At 40.8% G+C, this 22228-nt stretch overlaps 1 protein-coding gene across 1 annotated transcript; it reads right to left on the bottom strand.

Moving 5' to 3' along the window:
- Positions 1-17227: 17227 nt before the first annotated feature.
- On the bottom strand, positions 17228-21370 carry LOC149219699 (uncharacterized). Its single transcript, XM_089384455.1, has 3 exons — positions 18600-21370; positions 18185-18492; positions 17228-17401 (listed from the first exon to the last, which is right to left on the bottom strand). Exons 1-2 carry the CDS (start codon positions 21250-21252, stop codon positions 18188-18190), a joined length of 2958 nt encoding a protein of 985 aa, XP_089240581.1. The 5' UTR covers positions 21253-21370; the 3' UTR covers positions 17228-17401; positions 18185-18187.
- Between the last annotated feature and the right edge of the window lie 858 nt (positions 21371-22228).

The raw sequence follows: 22228 nt of genomic DNA, 5'->3' as shown, positions 1-22228 counted from the left end.
GACAACAAATTAAGATAAGCATTGAATGCATTATTATTCACAATGATACATATTTTTATAAGTCTGGTGATCCTTGGTTTCATATTCCAAGTGGTCTCTTGGACTCCCTTTGATTGTTCAGCTTCCACACCAACCCTTAGAGGATTAAGTGTCCAATATTCCCTCCCTTAATCCGAAGGGGTATATATGAGTCCAAAAAGAGAGTTGTAATACAAAATGTGCAAAAATATGCATGGCAACACTAGGCTGAATGTGTTCGCTGAAATGTTGGTATAAGGGGGTGGTTTAAGGATGACCACCAACACTAGAATGCTTAGTGCAGTTCCTGGAACACTTCCAAATCTGGCAAAAAGTTGAAATCTTCTGTTAGAAGAAGTGTCCATAATGATTTGGAGAGGGAGACCTTGAACCTAGAAAAGGGAGGTCTACAACCTGCTGTGGTTTAAGGATGACCACAAACTTTGGAATGCTTAATGCAATCCCTGGAACTATTCCAAAATTGGCAAGAAGTTGAAGTCTTCTGCTAGAGGAAGTGTCCCAAATTCTTTGCGGAGGGAGAAGCTCAACCTAAAAAGGGAGGTCTCAACCCCGCAAAGATGGTTTAAGGCTGACACCAACCAAAGGCATGTTTAAGGGCATCTTTGTCTCTGGATACAACTCTGAATCTAGTATGGCAGGTTGTGACTCAGGCTGAATTGAATTGGCTTTGAAGCTTCTATATGACCATCACTTCCCCCCTTTCAAATATAAGGTAAGAAGATGAAGAGATCTCAATTGCAAGACTTTTCAATATTCAAGAACAAATCCTATTGTATGAGCGAAATATCTTCTTGTGTTGGAAATAATACTGAGAGGGGGGGTGAATCAGTATTATCAGATTAATCAAACTTTTCAAATGCCCAAAACATATACGCTACTTCAGTTAAGTGAACCAGCGTGTACACGCTACTGTGACGAAGTAAAACAGCGTATAAGCAGAAAACTCACAATTTAGTTGGCTTATTCTTCAATTAAGTGCATCAGGACATTATTCATCATATTAACAGTAAACATGTGCAGTATAACAGAACAGATAAAAAGCCACACACATGAACACCAAGATATAAGGTGGAAACCCAATGTGGGTGAAAACCACCTGCTGCAAGTTGTCTCTATCTTTCTTAATATGAAACTTCAGTTTACAATCTTTTGTACTGGTGCAGCCTTATACCAGTACGCAGGCTACAACCTGCAGAAGGCTTCAACCTTCTCTCGTTCTCCAAACTTCCTTGGAAGGGAGCTCCAACCCCCTTTTGCTTTTGTACTAGCCAAGATACTAGTACGTAGGTGCTGACCTACAATCTTCCTTCTTCCAGGTATCACTTTTCATACATTTTCAGACTTGGATATTCCTGAAGCACAATATTACAATCTGAAGACCACAATTCATTCAATTTTCACAACAGATCATTGAAGCATAAAACAACCAACTTTGAATCACTGAACCACTGAACCCTGTCAATCACCAGTTACCAGAACACAGAGCAGACTACAGAACTCTGTAATAACAGTCAGATCCCACTGTAAACCCAAATCAAGCTTCAAAAGATATACGCTACTTTAATGAGCAGAAACCGCGTATACACGCGCTTTTACCGAAACCAACCTGCGTACAGATCTAAAAATAAACTTTCTCAACTTGCAGCTGTACCAGATATTAGTTAGACTCAGAACGTAACATTGCGACAATATGCAGATCTAGAAATACGCATAATCAACCATAACATGATAGTGCATTTCAAACCATTTGATCCCGATCTCTCCTTAGATCTAGTTCTCCATCAACCGATGAGATCTCTCCTTAGCTCAGATCAACCAACTCAGAACCTGCATATCAGATCTCTTTCTCTCTTAGATATTCATGCCTTGTCGAAAGATAATGTTTGCCTAATGATCTTCTTCTCCTTATATAGCCTTAGGCCTTTCTCAATACCAAGAGCCAAAACCATAGTAACACAATACCATCAACTTTAAAACTAGGGATCGACACGCCCGTCGAGACATAATGGTCCGAAATCATAGGCACAACTTCCAAGGTCTAACCACCATGAACCAAAGGAACCTTTCCACATACACGCGCTTTTTCTGAATCGAACTTGCGTGTACACGCAACTTGGGCTTAACGAAACAGCGTGTATGAGCTTTCTTGCCATGCTGTACTGAGATCTGTCTTCTGATTAAGTTGCCATCACCTGTACTAACCTTTGAGCACCTGTACCATCCACTGAGTGAGTTGCCATCAAGGACAACACTTGAACCATAATGCCAACAATCTCCCCCTTTGGACTTGATGGCAACCACCACACCAAGTCACTCTCCCCCTTTGACATCAAGGGCAAAGGGAGGACCAAGATATTCTCTTCCTTGGTAATCCTTCTGCTGTCCATACTGCTGTCCATACTCCCCCTGAGTACATGCTGAAATCTCCAAGTGTGCTCCCCCTTTGTGAATGCCAAAGAGTACCAATCTATCCATCCTGCTCACCAAGTGCTGTTCATGCTCCCCTTGACTGTAGGCAAGATCTGCAAAAGATGTTCTTCAAGAAGAACATGACTCTATACATCATAAAAGACCTTCCTATAACCAAAGACTCATACATACATCCATTTCTCAACTAAGTGAGGATATACAAAAAAATGACTCATCCACCCAACCAAGTGGGGATACATCAATATTGACTCATCCACCTAACCATGATAATACATGAACATTTCATCATTCATCCCAGGCATAGTGGGGAAACCAACAAAGGTCGTTACATGACCTTGACACCATAAAAGAGACAAGAGAGATACATGACATAGAGACAACAGATCTAGACCAAGACTTAGGAAAGACACCAGCAGCATCTGATAAACATCTTGTTAGATCAGCAACGAGAATTTCTTTCTGAGCTCCTTCTTAAACCAATCAACCAAAACATCTGAATGCCAACAATGCTTTATGAGACTTTTGAGCTGCTCCCCCTGAACCTGTGCCTGTTGCACTCCCTGAAACTGTGCCTGAATACTTCTGACATTCCTATTGCTGTTCAGAACTTCAGAGTTTTCCTTTGCTGTTCAGAACTTCATATACGCGTTTTATCCTGTATAAAGCAGCGTATGTACGCGGATATTCTTTCTGCAACAAGCGTCCAGCATACACGCGACTTACTCAACATAAATCCGCGTGTATACGCTCATATCCCTTTCGTAACCTGCGTATACCAACTTTTCTGTAGAACAAACAAATTTCAACAACAGGATGAAGCATCAACTACTCCCAGCTTTTGTCTGAGATATTCAAAAGTTTCCCTGGGCAGTGGTTTTGTGAGAATATCAGCAACTTGCTCCTTAGAAGGAACATACTCCAATTTGACCTTCTGCTCAAGCACTTGTTCCCGAAGAAAATGGTACTTGATTGGTATGTGCTTGGTCTTTGAGTGCATGACTGGATTCTTTGAAATGCTGATTGCACTTGTATTATCACATAAGATAGAGACAGGTGGAGTGCAAGTGATTTGAAAGTCCTGCAAGGTCTGCATCATCCAAAGAAGTTGTGTGCAACAAGATGCTGCAGCCACATATTCTGCTTCAGCTGTAGATAAGGCAATCGAACTTTGCTTCTTGCTGAACCAAGACACTAATCTGGAACCCATGAAGAAAGCACCTCCACTTGTGCTTTTCCTATCATCCACACTTCCAGCCCAATCTGCATCTGTGTAAGCATGAAGAGTGAGATCTGTATTTCTAGGATACCATAAGCCATAGTTTTGGGTCCCTTGAAGATATTTGAAGATTCTTTTGACTGCCTGAAGATGGGTTTCCTTTGGGTTGGCTTGAAATCTTCCAACCATCCCTACTGCATGAGTAATATCTGGTCGAGTACCTGCCAAATAAAGCAAACTCCCAATCATGGATCTATAAGTGGGTTGGTGAACTGCTGCTGATTCATCATTTGCACTGAGGCTGCATCCTGTAACCATGGGTGTACATACTGGTTTTGACTCTTCCATGCCATACTTCTTCAAGATCTGCTTGAGGTATTTGGTTTGAGACAAGAAGATACCTCCTTCATTTTGTTGGATTTGCAATCCAAGAAAATATGTCAATTCTCCAAGAAGTGACATTTCGAACTCTTTCTGCATAACCAAGGCAAAGTTTTGACTCATAGTTTCTTCATTGCTGCCAAAAATAATATCATCTACATAAACAACAAGAATTAGCAATTTGTTATTTTCAACTTTTATATAGAGATTGCTATCTGCTGATCCTTTTGAAAAGCCTTGTTGGTGAAGATATTTGTCCAACCGATAGTACCAAGCCCTTGGGGCTTGTTTGAGCCCATAGAGAGCCTTTTTCAATCTGCATACAAGGTTTGGATCATTCCCAAGAATGAACCCATCTGGCTGCTCAATATATACTTCTTCTTCTAAGTCTCCATTCAGGAAGGCTGATTTCACGTCCATTTGAAATACCTTGAAGTTTTGAAAGCTTGAGAGAGCAAGGAACATTCGGATGGCCTCTAGTCTTGCCACAGGAGCAAAGGTCTCTTCAAAATCTATTCCTTCTTGCTGTGCATACCCTTTACAAACAAGTCTGGCCTTGTTTCTAATTACTTCTCCATTTTCATTTAACTTATTCTTGAAGACCCATTTTGTTCCTATTACATTCTTATCTTTTGGTCTAGGAACCAATTCCCAAGTGTTGTTCCTTTCGATTTGCTCAAGTTCTTCATCCATTGCTTTGACCCAACATTCATCTTTGCATGCTTCTTTCACATTTTGTGGTTCAATGGAGGAGAGTAGAGCCAAGTAGCTTGAAGCTTCTGCAAGTGTCCTTCTTGTTTGTACTCCTGCTTCTTTCTGCCCCACAATCTGAGTTTCTGGATGATTCTTTTGGACATATCTGGATGGAGTCTTCTCTTCTATTCTTGTCTGCTCCTCTGGTTCTTCTTGAGATTCTTCTTCTTCTTGAGGTTCTTCTTCTTCATCATTTCGCCTTTGAGAGTAACCTTCATCTTCTTCATGATGAACTTGCCTAGGAATATATCCCTTCTCATCAACCACTATATCAATACTGTCAACAATTCTGCCAAGTCTTTTATTGTAGCACTTGTATGCTTTGCTATGTGGAGAATAACCAAGAAGAATGCCCTCATCTGCTCTAAGTTCAAGTTTGCCAAGTTGCTCATCAGTGTTCTTAATATAACATTTGCTCCCAAAGATTTTGAAATGCTTCACGGAAGGAGTTTTACCACTCCAAAGCTCATGAGGTGTTTGAGTGCTGTTTACTCGGACATTTGTTTTGTTAAGAATGATAACAGCAGCATGTGCGGCTTCTCCCCAGAAGGTTGCAGGAGTACCTGATTCATCGAGCATAGCACGAGCCATTTGTTGGATAGTTCTGTTCATTCTTTCCACAACCCCATTTTGCTGAGGAGTTCTAGCTGTAGAGAATTCTCTTCTTATCCCATGTTCATCGCAGAAATCAAAAAATTCATTTGATGTGAACTCCCCACCTCTGTCAGATCTGAGGCACTTGATTTTGTGTCCTGATTCATTTTCGGCCAATGCTTTGAAGGATTTGAATTTTTCGAATGCTTCATCTTTGTGCTTCATAAGCCCTAACCAAACAAACCTTGAGAAATCATCAATGAATAATATCAGATATTCTTCTCCTCGAGGTGACCTTTTCCTAAATGGACCACATACATCTGTATGGACTAGCTCAAGAGGCAAGCTAGCTGACCCTTCCTTCTCTGGAAAGTTAGTTCTGGTCTGCTTTCCAAACTGACAAGATTTGCATATGGTGTTGTCTGGAATTTTGATATCTGGAAGATCGCGAACTGCCTGATATTTGCATGCTTTCCTTATTTGTGAGAAGCTTAGATGTCCCAACCTTCGATGCCATAACCAGTGCTCTTCATCCTTGCTAAGATAGCATTGTTGTTGTTCTTCTTCAAATATGTACAGATTATTTGGAGTTCTTTTGCCTTTGAGAACTGTTTTACCTGTATCAAGATCACGAACAAGACATCCATTCGATCTGAAAATAACCTCTGTTTTTTGATCACACATCTGGCTGACACTTAGAAGATTATGTTTCAATCCATCAACATACAAAACATTTCCAGCCTTGACCTTTTCTTTTAAAGGAGCAATACCTTTTCCTTTTATAGTAGCAGGAGTATCATTTCCAAAAGAGACTTTCTTTCCCTTTTCTAAAGTAGAATAAGATTCAAGTTTTTCTTTATCACCTGTCATATGTTTCGAACATCCACTGTCAATGTACCATAGATTTTCCTGTCCTTCTGCATAAAATGCTATCCCACATCTTTCTGTTTGAGGTTCCTTTATTCTCCATGTTTTGGTGCTTGTGGCTTGTTCCTTTTTCTCTTGAAACCTGCTCCTGCATTCAGAGTCTTTATGACCAAAATTATTGCAAATAGAACATTCAACTTCATTTTCAAGCACCGAAAAGTTGTTATAGGTCCTTTTTGTAATCCCTGTCATACTTCTTTGTTTTTTAGCTTCCCTAGTCATGATTGTTTTATATGCAACACATTGAGCTGCTCTGTGACCAAAGTTGTGGCAAGAAAAGCATTGTCCATTGAAGAAGCTTCTGCGGTTATTGAATCTACCAGCCAACTGATTGTAATTTCTATTTTCATCTGTTCTTGAGCCAAACTGAGAAGATTTTACCTGTGGTTGGTTGTAGCTTTTGTTCATCCTTAAGGAGGATTGTCCCTGATAGTTTCTGTTTGTAACACGTCCCTGCTTTACCTGATTATCTTCATTGTTCTTCCGCTCATTTCCTCTTGCTGCATCAAGATAACTTTTTGAGGTGGATGCTTGAGAGGTTTCTCCATTATAGCCCAAACCTGTTTTGTTTAGAGGAGACCGCTGCACACTAATAATCTCATCCAAGGTTTCAGATCCTTTGACAAATTTAAGATTAATAGTTTTTGTTTTCTCAATTTCTTTTCTGAGACCAACAATTTCACCTTCTAGTTTTTCAAGATGTTTTTCCTTTTCATCAATTTGAAATTGCAAAGTATCAATAATCACATTCCTTTCTTCTATGCTTCTCTTGAGTCTAGTGATTTCATTATAGAGATTATCCACATCTATAGCATCCTCATAATCATCATCTTCAAATGCCATTAACAGCTTATATTTATTACCTTGTTCATCTTCATCACTGTTTGATAAGCCATCACTATCTTCATGGGTGTAGTAGCTTTTCCTATTTGCACTTTGTTTCTTGTTCCATCTAGCAGGTTCTTTTCCTTTATCCTTATAAGGACATTTTGCAGCATAATGACCTACTTTCCCACAAGCAAAACATTTGAAAGGTAGCTTACCTCTGAACCTTCCAGAACCCCTTTGAAGATTTCTGACAAAATTTGATTCTTCTTCCTCTTCTTCTGGAACATGGCTTGCTTCATAGTAATCTTCTTTTCCTGATGCCTTAAAAGCAGCTTCCCTTCTGTCAGATGGACCTCCCTTTCTCATTTCATAAGCGGTTAGAATTCCATGTAGCTGAGACATAGTGAGAACACGGAGATTTTCTTTTTCTTCTATTGCAGATACTTTAGATTCAAACTTGGGGGATAAAGATCTTAGAACCTTTTGAACTACTATAGTTTCTCTTATTTCTTCACCCAAGTTTTTCATACAATTAACAATCTCATCTACCCGGAGAAAATAATTAGCCACACTTTCATCATTATACATCCTGAGAGTCTCATATTGAATCCTGAGTGTTTGAAGTTTAGCTTCCTTTACCTGTTCATCTCCTTCATAGCTAGTGATCATTTTGTCCCATATTTCTTTTGCTGATTTGAAGTGCATGACCTTCATGAATTCTGTTTGAGATATACTTCCTAATAGGGTAGCGACTGCTTTTGCATTTGTTTCATATGCCTTTTTTTCATCTGGATCTGTAGGAGTAGCTGAAGGAAAAGCATAGCCTTTTTCTACAATGTCCCAAACTTCTGTACCAAGAGATTGAAGATATGCAGTAACTCTTACCTTCCAATAATTGAAATTTGTTCCATCAAAAACCGGTGGCCTGATTGATGCTTCTTTCTCGTAGTTGCTCATGATGAATGATCTTCCTTCAAGCGATCAAGCTTCTCTGAAGGACCTGCTCTGATACCAATTGTTGGAAATAATACTGAGAGGGGGGGTGAATCAGTATTATCAGATTAATCAAACTTTTCAAATGCCCAAAACATATACGCTACTTCAGTTAAGTGAACCAGCGTGTACACGCTACTGTGACGAAGTAAAACAGCGTATAAGCAGAAAACTCACAATTTAGTTGGCTTATTCTTCAATTAAGTGCATCAGGACATTATTCATCATATTAACAGTAAACATGTGCAGTATAACATAACAGATAAAAAGCCACACACATGAACACCAAGATATAAGGTGGAAACCCAATGTGGGTGAAAACCACCTGCTGCAAGTTGTCTCTATCTTTCTTAATATGAAACTTCAGTTTACAATCTTTTGTACTGGTGCAGCCTTATACCAGTACGCAGGCTACAACCTGCAGAAGGCTTCAACCTTCTCTCGTTCTCCAAACTTCCTTGGAAGGGAGCTCCAACCCCCTTTTGCTTTTGTACTAGCCAAGATACTAGTACGTAGGTGCTGACCTACAATCTTCCTTCTTCCAGGTATCACTTTTCATACATTTTCAGACTTGGATATTCCTGAAGCACAATATTACAATCTGAAGACCACAATTCATTCAATTTTCACAACAGATCATTGAAGCATAAAACAACCAACTTTGAATCACTGAACCACTGAACCCTGTCAATCACCAGTTACCAGAACACAGAGCAGACTACAGAACTCTGTAATAACAGTCAGATCCCACTGTAAACCCAAATCAAGCTTCAAAAGATATACGCTACTTTAATGAGCAGAAACCGCGTATACACGCGCTTTTACCGAAACCAACCTGCGTACAGATCTAAAAATAAACTTTCTCAACTTGCAGCTGTACCAGATATTAGTTAGACTCAGAACGTAACATTGCGACAATATGCAGATCTAGAAATACGCATAATCAACCATAACATGATAGTGCATTTCAAACCATTTGATCCCGATCTCTCCTTAGATCTAGTTCTCCATCAACCGATGAGATCTCTCCTTAGCTCAGATCAACCAACTCAGAACCTGCATATCAGATCTCTTTCTCTCTTAGATATTCATGCCTTGTCGAAAGATAATGTTTGCCTAATGATCTTCTTCTCCTTATATAGCCTTAGGCCTTTCTCAATACCAAGAGCCAAAACCATAGTAACACAATACCATCAACTTTAAAACTAGGGATCGACACGCCCGTCGAGACATAATGGTCCGAAATCATAGGCACAACTTCCAAGGTCTAACCACCATGAACCAAAGGAACCTTTCCACATACACGCGCTTTTTCTGAATCGAACTTGCGTGTACACGCGACTTGGGCTTAACGAAACAGCGTGTATGAGCTTTCTTGCCATGCTGTACTGAGATCTGTCTTCTGATTAAGTTGCCATCACCTGTACTAACCTTTGAGCACCTGTACCATCCACTGAGTGAGTTGCCATCAAGGACAACACTTGAACCATAATGCCAACATCTTGGTTATTGAAGCCCATTGCCAAGAAGTGATCCATCCAAGGTGAATCTTTGTTCTTGCAAGCGTTTTTTTTTAACCATATGTTTGAAGAATGAGTGTGTTGATCAAAATGCTTGCACGAGTGAAGATCAAAACAATGATATTTCATATGGAAAACTTTGTCACAATGTTGCCATTTAACAATCTATTATAGTTGTTGTGGAAGAGGAGTAGAATTTGGAATAACTGAAGGTGAATTGTCATGAAGAAACCCAACACTATGGAACTGGATGGGATTTGACTAATCTAGAATATGAAAGGACGCCTCCTTATCATATCCAAGGCTTGTTTTGTGCTTGTTGTTGACAAGCTCTTCCCAAGATCTAATGATTGTTTTGGGAAGTGTAGACTGAATTTCCACACTTGTATTCAAATCTGCTTCTGAAATGAGCACTTGATATGAATCAACCTCAACATTATTCATTTGATGACTTGCTGATCATTGATAGGATCCTGTTTCAAAGTCAAATAAGGGATTTTTTTGAAAAAAAACAAGTTCAAAAGGATGCCTTTTTTGTTGTGACTCATCTTGCTGAAGTTGAGACTCTAGTTGCAAAAATTCAATGTTTTCTTGTGCATTTTGCAAACAATTTTTAATGTCAGAAAGAGTATTTTTGTTGATTTAGATTGTGTTGTTAGTAAAAGAATGTATTAAAGTATTGGGTAACTCTAATACTTCATCAATCCTAGCCATTTTGTCCAACCTTACAATTATTTTTTTAGACTACAAATTACACAAATTTTTTTCTAGCTACAACTTATAGCGCTTTTTTTTAATGTTCTCTACACTCTTCGATTCTTACTCTTATGAAAATGCTGCAAAATTCAACTCATCAACCAGTGCAATTGAATAATATATATCAATGCAGTGTGCAAATATGGTTCAACTTAGGCATATGACATACATACAATATTGACCAATGCAATCTCCTATTCAAAGCATATGACAACACTCGCAGATGAATATGCGTGATCCTTCAACGCACACACTAGGCTTCAACGCACTTATTGGTTAGATATACATACAAGGAACATGAACCCTGGGCGTATAACATCAACAAACCATATACATTCCACGACTTAAAAAGAACAATGACATATAAAGTCAACGAATCAACACACCATCTATAGTCCACAACTTGTTTCAACTTCAATGCACTCAAATCTTAACATTTAACATGACTTGTGTTTTGAGAGAGAGAGGAGAAAATCGTGTTCTTGACTTCCAGCTCTAGCTCCAACGTTCCTTCAATATGTCGACATTCCAAGAGACTGATGCTTCTTAGACAAGCATGACCTTCTCAGACAAGGACTTCCACTAGTGCGAAAATGCACAATACTGTTAAATTGTAATTTCAACAGCGCGGTGGTTTTGGAAAACCGCCCGGTCTTCCCCGCACCGCCATTTGCAAATGGTTGTTTCCGTATGAAGGGTGCCGCCGCAATCAAGCTCCGCCACGCGTCTCTTGTACGACGCCCAAAACCGCTTTCCCCGGACGGTAAAGGTCGTTTGGTTTGCCCGAGGAGGGTGTGCGAACCACGTCGGATCAGCTGGGCGCGCGATCTCCGCCGTCGATTTCCCGAATGTGCATTCCGCCTGCGTCAAATCACATCTTGCGTGGAGTGAAAGACTTTTGCATTGACCGCCGAGAAGGGAATTCAGTGTCTTTAATGTTTTACGTAGTTTTTAGGTGGAGGCTTTAATTTTGGTGATGGGCATACGTCCCATATATATTTTTTATATATGTTTTATGTAGATTTAGGTGAGGCCCTTTAATATAGTTATGGGCATGCATACGTTATATTTTTTTATGTTTTCATATATGTGTTATGTAAGTTTTTTTTGTGTGCGTGGTATGTATGGTGGCTGCGCAAAGCAGTGTGTGTAATTTTTGGTGCACAGCAGTGCGAGATTTCCAAAAGAAACAGGGGCTGTAATGTTTTGTTTTTAGCCATTGAAGAACAGAGGACAATTTATGTAATATCCACAGCAGTGGAAAATCTGTGAGAGAAGCAGAGTTTTTTTTTGTGATTCCCTCTTTGAACAGAGGAAGAAATATGTAACAGAATGTTTGTTTTAATTAATAGAAATGCTTTGTGACTGTGTTGTCTTCTGAGTCAATTTGTTTTAAAAGCTTTCCTGTGTAAAGATCCTGGACAGAGGAAACAGAGCATTGTCTCTGTGGTGAATTTTTATTTTGGTTTTGGTATTTCTCCATTTAAAAATACCCAACAGTGGTATCGGAGTAGGACCAGGCTCTTTAAAGAAGTTAAAGAAGCTGAAGGGAGAAGGTTGTTGCTGCAGGAAAACTTCTCAGGCAGACAGAAGACTTAGACAGCGAAGGATTCAGGTATTCCCCAAAAACATTTCTCTTGTTATTGCTGAAGACAGTCAGTTGTTTTTTTAAAAAAAAATCACAGTCAAGGATTTAAAACCATAGTTCAAGATGCAAGGAATGGCAAGCACAAGCATGGGTATGTTCAACACCCAGCTCCCACACTTTAATGGGAAGAACTATGACTACTGGTCTATAACCATGAGAGCTTTGTTCATCTCTCAAGATATATGGGAACTAGTAGAATATGGGTTTGAGGAACCAGCAGATGAAACAGCATTTAATAACCTAACTCAGGGAGAGAAGGACCTATTGAAACTCAATAGGAAGAAGGATGCAAAGGCCATTGTCTTGTTGTATCAAGCAGTGGACCAGAGTATATTCCCAAGGATAGCAGCAGCTACAACATCACACAATGCATGGCAAACCCTAAAAACTGCCTATCAAGGCATGGAGAGAGTGAAGACAGCAAAATTGCAAATGCTGAGAAAGGATTTTGAAAACTTGAACATGAAGGAGTCAGACAACATTGAATCATTCTTCACTCATGTGATTGGTGTAATCACACAAATGAGAACTCATGGAGAAACAATTGAAGATAGAAGAATAGTGGAGAAAATATTGAGGGTCTTACCCTCAAGGTTCGATGCCATAGTCACCACCATTGAAGAGACAAAGGATCTCTCAAACTATTCAGTTGATGAGCTACATGCATCACTGATAACTCATGAGCAGAGGTTGAGTAGGAATGAAAACTCATCCCTTGAGCAAGCCTTCAAGACCCAGATGTCCTTTGGAAGAGGAAGAGGTCAAGGAAGAGGAAACCGAAGAGGAAGAGGCAGAAGCCAGAACAGAGGTGGAAAGAACAGCGCATCAAATGCACAAGGAAGAGGCAGCAATCCAAATCAGAACCAAGGTCAAGGCAGCAGCCAACAAAGAGATCAGTATCAGGCTCAAGGACAAAGGTATGATAAATCTAATATTCAATGCTATTATTGCAAAAAGTATGGACATTATGCTAGTGATTGTAGAAAGAAACATCATGATATGAACAACAGACAAAATGCAAATGTTACAAGAGAAAACAGCAGTCAAGAAAATGTCCTGTTAGCTTGTAACATGGCTGAAACACATAGTGAGGACATATGGTTTTTAGACTCAGGTTGCAGCAACCATATGACAGGGAATATAGCCCTCTTTTCAGCCTTAAATCAGAATTTGAAATCAGAGGTCACACTAGGAACTGATAGTAAAGTGTTTGTTATGGGAAAAGGGGAGGTAAAAATATTTACAAAACAAGGAGAAAGGAAAACCATAGCAGATGTCTACTATGTCCCCGGAATGAGATGTAACCTATTGAGTGTTGGACAGCTTATCCAAAAGGGCTACAATGTTTACTTTGTAAATGATGTGTGCACCATCATGGATATACCACCCAGCAAAAGATGCATTGCTGAAGTGAAGATGACAAGGAACAGGATGTTCCCTCTCCGGATCAGGGCAGACATGAAGAACAAAAGGGAAATGGCAGCAGTCACCCAAGAGGCCTTCCAAAGCGTGCCAAAGGATGAAAATTGGTTATGGCACGTGAGATTCGGGCATCTAAATTTTGGAGGTCTAAACTTATTGAGCAGAAAAAGAATGGTGAAAGGATTACCATTAATAGAGAAGCCGGACAGCCTTTGTGAAGGTTGTATATTGGGCAAACAACATAGAGAAAGTTTTCCATCAGGGAAAAGCATAAGGGCAAAGGCACCCTTAGAGATTATCCACTCAGATTTGTGTGGACCAATGCAAGCTCCATCATTAGCAGGCAGCCTATATTTCTTAACATTCATTGATGATTTTACAAGGAAGACTTGGGCATATTTCCTTAAAAACAAAAGTGAAGTGTTTGTGAAATTCCAAAATTTCAAAGCACTTGTGGAGAACCAAAGCGGGCTGCATATAAAAGTTTTGAGAACTGATAGAGGAGGTGAGTATATCTCCAATGAATTCCTAAAGTTTTGTAGAGAAAATGGAATTCATAAACAGTTTACAGCCAGGTACACCCCACAGCAAAATGGAGTTGCTGAAAGGAAGAACGGAACCATCATGGAGATGGCAATGAGCATGTTGAAGGCAAAGCATTTGCCAAATGAGTATTGGGCTGAAGCTGTACATTGTGCAGTTTATATTTTGAACAGGTGTCCTACAAAAGCAGTCATGAACAAAGTGCCAGAAGAGGCATGGAGTGGGAGAAAGCAAGGAGTCACCCACATGAGAGTTTTTGGATGTGTGGCCTATGCACACATTCCAGATCAGCTAAGGAGGAAGTTGGACAGCAAAGGGGAGAAGTGTATCCTTGTTGGATATAGTGATGAATCCAAAGCCTACAGGCTGTATATCCCATCTACCAAGAAATTTTTTGTAAGCAGGGATGTTCAATTCATTGAAGAGGAAGCTTGGGATGGAAGCATCGAGAAAACAGTGAATGTTAAAAACTGTTTGTCTCATGATGAGGATGAAGAGGAGGTGGCTGAAATGAATCCTCAAACAACAGCATCAACACAAGAACAGCAAGGTACGCCATTGAGGATCAATGAGAGTGCTTCTCCAAGCACACCACAAGGAGGAAATTCAAGTGCATCTTCAAGCACTTGCACACCAAGTGAACGAGGTAAGAAGTTTAGAAATCTAAGTGAAATTTATGAAGAAGGAATGAATTCCTTATTTGCCTTGTTTTGTCATGTTGATGATCCTATTCATTTCGAGGATGCAATTAAAGATAGGAAATGGATAGAAGCTATGGATGAGGAGATCAATGCCATAGAGAGAAACAAAACATGGGATTTGGTTGAGTTACCAAAAGGCAAAGAAGTCATTGGTGTGAAATGGGTCTACAAGACCAAGAGCAATGCTGAAGGCAAGATTGAAAGGCATAAAGCAAGGCTGGTTGTCAAAGGCTACAAGCAGCAGTATGGGAGAGATTATGAGGAGACTTTCGCCCCGGTTGCAAAAATGGAAACCGTGAGAGCAGTGCTGTCTATAGCAGCTCAAAACAAATGGAAAGTCTACCAAATGGATGTGAAATCAGCATTCCTAAATGGAGTGTTAATGGAAGAGGTTTATGTGGAACAGCCTCTCGGATATGAGAAGAAAGGAGAAGAGCACAAAGTGTGCAAATTGAAGAAAGCTCTTTATGGGCTGAAGCAAGCGCCAAGAGCATGGTACAACAGGATAGATTCATATCTCTTGGATAATGAATTTGACAAATGTGAAGGAGAACCCACAGTCTACATCAAAGAAAAAGATGGTAAAATTTTAATTGTTGTCTTGTATGTAGATGATGTTATTTTCACTGGAAATGATATTTATCTTATTGAGAATTTTAAATCAGTCATGAAGGATGAATTTGAAATGACTGACATGGGTTTATTGAAATACTTCTTAGGCATAGAAGTAGATCAAAATGAAAAAGGAATTTTTATATCTCAAGCAAGATATGTAAATAAAGTTTTGGGCAGATTTAAGATGGAAGAATGCAAGGCAGCAATCACTCCCACAGTGATGGGATTAAAACTCAGCAGAGATGACAGCAGCAAGGATTTTGATCCTATTTTGTACAAGAGTATTGTTGGCAGCCTTATGTATTTAACAGCAACTAGGCCTGATATTATGTATACTGTTAGTTTGATTTCCAGGTTCATGGAGAGGCCGAAGGAGGCACATTAGCAGGCAGCAAAGAGAATTTTGAGGTATGTCAAAGGCACTAAAATGTTTGGAATTTTATATCATGCCTCAGAACATTCAGATTTGGTTGGGTACACAGATAGCGATTGGGCTGGAAGTGTAGATGATCGGAAGAGCACTTCCGGTTATGTTTTTAATATGGGTTCAGGAGCCATCTCATGGGCTTCTAAGAAGCAATCCATTGTAGCATTATCTACAGCAGAGGCAGAATATGTGGCAGCGACAGCAGCAGCATGCCAGGCAGTATGGATGAGAAGGATGTTGAGAAGCTTAGGCCAAGAGTAGGCAAAAGCGACAGTGGTCTTTTGTGACAATAGCTCAGCTATTGCTTTGTCAAAGAATTCTGTGTTTCATAAGAGAACGAAACACATTGATACAAGGTTTCACTACATCAGAGAATTAGTGAACAATGGAGAAATCGTCCTAGAACATTGCAGGACTCAGGAACAGGTTGCAGACATCTTGACAAAGCCACTGGTTCAGAAGAGTTTCGAATTTTTGAGAAAGTGTTTGGGAATGACCGAACGCGCGACTGTTAAAATTAAAGGGGAGTGTTAAATTGTAATTTCAACAGCGCGGTGGTTTTGGAAAACCGCCCGGTCTTCCCCGCACCGCCATTTGCAAATGGTTGTTTCCGTATGAAGGGTGCCACCGCAATCAAGCTCCGCCACACGTCTCTTGTACGACGCCCAAAACCGCTTTCCCCGGATGGTAAAGGTCGTTTGGTTTGCCCGAGGAGGGTGTGCGAACCACGTCGGATCAGATGGGCGCGCGATCTCCGCCGTCGATTTTCCGAATGTGCATTCCGCCTGCGTCAAATCACATCTTGCGTGGAGTGAAAGACTTTTGCATTGACCGCCGAGAAGGGAATTCAGTGTCTTTAATGTTTTACATAGTTTTTAGGTGGAGGCTTTAATTTTGGTGATGGGCATACGTCCCACATATATTTTTTATATATGTTTTATGTAGATTTAGGTGAGGCCCTTTAATATAGTTATGGGCATGCATACGTTATATTTTTTTATGTTTTCATATATGTGTCATGTAAGTTTTTTTTTTGTGCGTGGTATGTATGGTGGCTGCGCAAAGCAGTGTGTGTAATTTTTGGTGCACAGCAGTGCGAAATTTCCAAAAGAAACAGGGGCTGTAATGTTTTGTTTTTAGTCATTGAAGAACAGAGGACAATTTATGTAATATCCACAGCAGTGGAAAATCTATGAGAGAAGCAGAGTTTTTTTTTTGTGATTCCCTCTTTGAACAGAGGAAGAAATATGTAACAGAATGTTTGTTTTAATTAATACAAATGCTTTGTGACTGTGTTGTCTTCTGAGTCAATTTGTTTTAAAAGCTTTCTTGAGTAAAGATCCTGGACAGAGGAAACAGAGCATTGTCTCTGTGGTGAATTTTTATTTTGGTTTTGGTATTTCTCCATTTAAAAATACCCAACAGATACCCAGTTTCGATGTTTTTGTTGGTTACCATACGAGCAAAACTATCAGTAGCTTGATTCCAGAAATTGTTGTACAATCAACAGCCAGGCGGGAACATAAATAACTTAAACTGTGATTGTTATTGTTGCCACCTTTCTCACAAATAGCTTATCAATGCTCACAACATTCATGCTTGAAATTCCTGCAAATACAGTTATTCAACATGTGATTTTGTGCATTGCCTGCGGAATTCATCCTCAAAAACACGAAATTCATCCTCCAACTCACGTTTAGTGGTCCGAGGATCCAAATTGCCAACATACACACGTGACATGGCTTTAAAATGTTCTTCAGAGAAGACCTTTGAAAATGCTCGCAAAACAGTAGCTGAAAAAACCCTGAAACTGCACTAACAGAACTCCAAATACTCGCAGATCAGATGGAACTGGATTTACTCAAATAGGGGATCAAGAGTGATTTCGATATACGAGAGACTAGTCTACATACTCGACTATGAATTGGGAAAATGTTGTGGTAGTTATATGCAACGAGTCTGAAAAATTCACTGGTCCAACGTTGGCAAGTGTAAAAAGCGCTCAAACAGGTTTGGGGAATGGTTTGCTTGAGAAGTGCCCAGGTCCAGCACAAACACAATTAAAACAATCAGGGGCGTTAAGTCCCCTTTGAGAATATTAAACACACTTCACATGAGATGTGCAAAGATTAAACATACATAGTTAGCTTTCACTCCATCTAAAACGTTACTTTTCAAAATATCTAAAAATAAAATTCCCACATCCATTTATAATTAACATGTAGATTCTTGATATCACAATCATTATGGAGCAGTATAGTATTGACGACTCGCATATCCCACACAATTTACAACAGAGATATGCGTTTATTTAAAGTTACATTTTTTTAAGAAATGACCGTTCAGATTCCCTCTTCGCTCACATTTTTAAATGACGGGCGTTGAGTTTACCTGTTAATCAAAGTTGGTATGCGAAAGCTGTGTTAATGTGGTCACCACTTGGCGCATATTTGGTCGATTCTCTGGAGATTCCGCACTGCACTGTACACCGAGGCGCGCTAAAGCTTCTAACATCATATGACCGCGAGGGGAGTCTTCATTCCTAATATCATCGAATGCCATTGAGACCCAATTTGAGAGTGTAACTCCACCTCTGAACATCTCATCCGTGGGTCTCTTCTCTGTCACCACCTCCAACGTCAAAATTCCATAACTGTACACATCCCCCTTTGAAGAAATTTCGCCCCCTACTCCATATTCTACATTAAACAAATTCAAAAATTAATAATTTTAAACATATCGTAGAAGATGCAAGAAGCTACTAATAGACATTCCGGATACATAAAAAAATGGGAGGAGTTGATACCAGGGGCGATATAGCCAACGGATCCCTTCAGTGTTGAAGTTGTCGTGGATGCCACGTCGGATTGGGCGAACATACGGGCCAATCCGAAATCAGCAAGATGAGCTGTCATGTCTTCGTCCAGTAACACGTTATGCGGTTTCAGATCACAGTGCACAATAGGCGGACAGCTGTCGTGATGTAGATACGATAACCCGTGCGCAACATCCAACAGAATGCGTAACCGCATCTCCAAACTGAGCTTCTCAGTCCCCACCCCGTGGAGATGGCCGTCCAGGTTCCCGTTGGGCATGAATTCTAATACCAAAGCCTTGAAATCCGCAGTGGAGCACGCCGTGATGATTTTCAGTAGATTCCGATGCCGGACTTTGCCCAACGTTCTGCACTCCCTTCCGAAGCTCTTCTCTCCGTCTTCACCGTCTAGACCGGCGAACACCTTAACGGCAACAGTCTCGCCTCCTGCTAAAGTTCCCCTGTAAACCGATCCGAAGCTTCCAACTCCCAGTAGATTCCCGGGGCTGAAATTTTCTGTTGCTCTGCGGAGTTCTTCCCTTGAGATTCTCAAATGGGATATCAAGTCTACCGGATTCGATGCTGGGTTGGACACGGTCTTGGATGCTCCTTGTTTGAAAATCCAAAATATGAGTCCAATGCAAAACACCACACAGATACCCACTCCACAGGAAATCGATATTACTATTATCTTCCTCTTGTTCTTCTTGTTTGTAGAACTGGGCTTGTCCAGCAAGCAACCCGTTAAGCCAAAACACTTCCCACAAAGTCCAGGATTGCCTATGAACGCCGTAATGTTCAGGTTCTTGAATGCACCAGAACATGGAACCGAGCCCGATAAATCATTATAGGAGAGATTCAAGATCCAAAGCATTCCGAGCTTGGATATGGAATCGGGAACCTGCCCTGTTATATTGTTGTGAGACATATCTATGACCTGAACGAGTGACAGTTTCTCCCCGATCGATGCAGGAACAGAGCCTGTGAGACGATTGAAAGAGAGATTGAGGTACAGCACGCCGACCCACTCCGTCATTTGGGGAGGGACGTCCCCGGACAGCTTGTTATTGGAGAGATCTATGAGCTGAGCCATCTGCATTCCTCCCACTTCTGGAGGCACGGGCCCTGTCAAAGCATTGACCGATAGATCAAAAGCAGTATGCAGGTTTCGAAGATTTGCAACCTCCGAAGGAATGACGCCAGAGAGCTTATTCTGCGAGAGATCGAGGAGCTCCAGATACTTGCATCCCCCGATTTGCGGCGGTATCCTTCCCTCAAATCTGTTCATGCTTAAGTTGAGCTCTCTGAGATTTTTGAGCGCGCCGATGATCTCAGGAATTGAGCCTGATAGCTTGTTAGCAGAGAGATACAGATATGTGAGGCTTTGGTTCATTCGTTGGAATTCCATAGGAATGTTGCCTTGGAATCTATTGCCGCTCAGATCGAGAGCTTGCAGAGTAAGGAGGTTTGTGATTGAATAAGGAATGGTACCGCCCAGGGAATTTCTACCCATGTATAATATTGTCAGCATGGAGAGATTGCCGATAGTTTGGGGTATGGGGCCGTTAATGGCGTTTTTCTCTACATTAAAGAATGTTAAAGTCTGAGAAAGTTGGCCGATGGCGGGAGGCAGAGTACCTGTAAGATGGTTGTCGGACAAATCTAGCTCCTCCAATTTGGTACAGTTGGAAAGGGCTCCAAATATAGCGATTCTCCCTGTGATGAAGCTGCTACTGGACAATATGAGGATCCTGAGCTGAAGCAGCCTGCCCAGTGCTTGAGGTATGACTCCAGTGAGCTCTCTGGATCCGACTTCAAGACGCCAGAGACGGGAGCAGTTCATCAGTGATGCCGGAATCCGGCCCTGAAGATTGGTCCCGAACAGAAGCAATACCTCTAGTTTCGTCAGCCTGGATCCTATTTCTGACGGAATCGGCCCGGAGATATCATTGTAGGTCAGCGACAGTCGCCGGAGCTCTGTGCAGTTGAGAAGAGATGGCGGAATGGCGCCGGTGAGATAGTTTTGGTAGAGATTAAGAAACCGGAGACGAGTGAGCAGGCCGATTTCCGAAGGGATAGTTCCCGTCAACTGATTTAAAGATAAATCAATCTTGCTCAGCATTGAACAGTTTCCGAGGGTCCCAGGAATCGAACCTGTGTGGGCGTTCCCGTAAGAGGCCAGCAATTGCAGGTTCTTTAAGTCGCCCAACTGGTGCGGAATTGTCCCTGTGAGAGCATTTGCAGAGAGGTAGAGCTCCCTGAGTTGCCGCAGACGTCCCAAAGCCCCGGGTATGTTACCCGTAAATCCGTTATGGGAGAGATCGAGAGACTGCAGGAGCGATAAATTCCCCAAGTGGGAAGGGATGGTGCCATTCAGGCTCATCCTGCTTATATTGATTCCTATAACTCGCAATTCGTGGGTGTTGCTGCTACATTTGACACCCGTAAAATTGCAGAAATGGTTGGAAGTATAATTCCAGTCGCGCAGGGAGAGCAAGGGATCATTAGTTATTGCCCGTTTCAACGCCATCAGAGCCGCCGCATCTGCGGTTTCACCTCCACGGGAGGGTGGGTTGTCTGTTAGCAGAGAAGACGCCATTATGAATGATAAGAAGCAGCAGAAGATAAAGATTGAGCAACCCATTGTCGTCGCAGTAAACCCTAAACCTCAAATTTGCAGACCCTGGCTCTCCACTTATACACTTGCAGCAGTAGCTCGCTTGAAATCCTGTATTTGACAAAGGTCGTGGTGGCGCGTTTGAAAGTTTGTGAGTAGGGTTTAGACGCAAGATACTATTTCCACCACTGTAGGAAAGTTAATGCACCCTGACATGCAGGGGGATAGTGGATGCCTTGCTGCTAACATGCCAAAGTTGACTTTCGCAGAAATATAAATGCAAGGGACCCACTATCCCCCTGCATATCAGGATGCATTAACTTTCCTATAGTGGTGGAAATAGGAATTTCCGGATTTAGACGGCAGGAGTGGATGTCGTTGCGACTCCCACTAAAACTACGAAGGTCACTTTCCAAGAAAGTGATCAAAGCAAGTTGCGACTCCCACTAAAACTACGAAGGTCACTTTCCAAGAAAGTGATCAAAGCAAGTTGCAGGTTGCAGAGTGGTGAATAATCCTCAAAATCCCCCAAAACCGCGAATATCTTGACTGTGAAAGAGAATCTTTTGAGTCACACTTGTTTCTGGATTATACAATTAGCGGGTGAAGTCAATAATTGTATGTGACTTGGACAAAATTGTTCAAGAAACCCTTAAAAAAGAGACCTCTAAAAGGGAGTATCTTGACTGTGAAAGAGAATATTTTGAGTGTTCCTACGCTTGTTTCTGGATGATAGAGTAAGTGGGTTTAAGTCAATGAATGAATGTTCAAGAGACCCAGAAAATTGAATGATGTGTAGGAACGTGTTCTGGAGAAATAATTGTTCATTGAAATACATTATTAAACATATTATTAAAATTAGCTATTTTTATTTTATAGTTAGAAAATATTTCCTTGAAGGTTAAAGAAATGATATTTTAGCTTTTCCGTACTTCTTATTAGTCCCTGCCATTTGGCAATGGCCAGGGACTATAGTAATTGGAAAGAACGATGTTAACATTAA

The sequence above is a fragment of the Pinus tabuliformis genome, chromosome Q, assembly GCF_031772625.1.
Source record: "Pinus tabuliformis cultivar Carrire ecotype Pingquan chromosome Q, CPIR1, whole genome shotgun sequence".
Lineage (NCBI taxonomy): Eukaryota > Viridiplantae > Streptophyta > Pinopsida > Pinales > Pinaceae > Pinus > Pinus tabuliformis.
The sequence above is the reverse complement of the archived record's forward strand: the minus strand, read 5'-3'. Positions and strand labels throughout refer to the sequence as shown.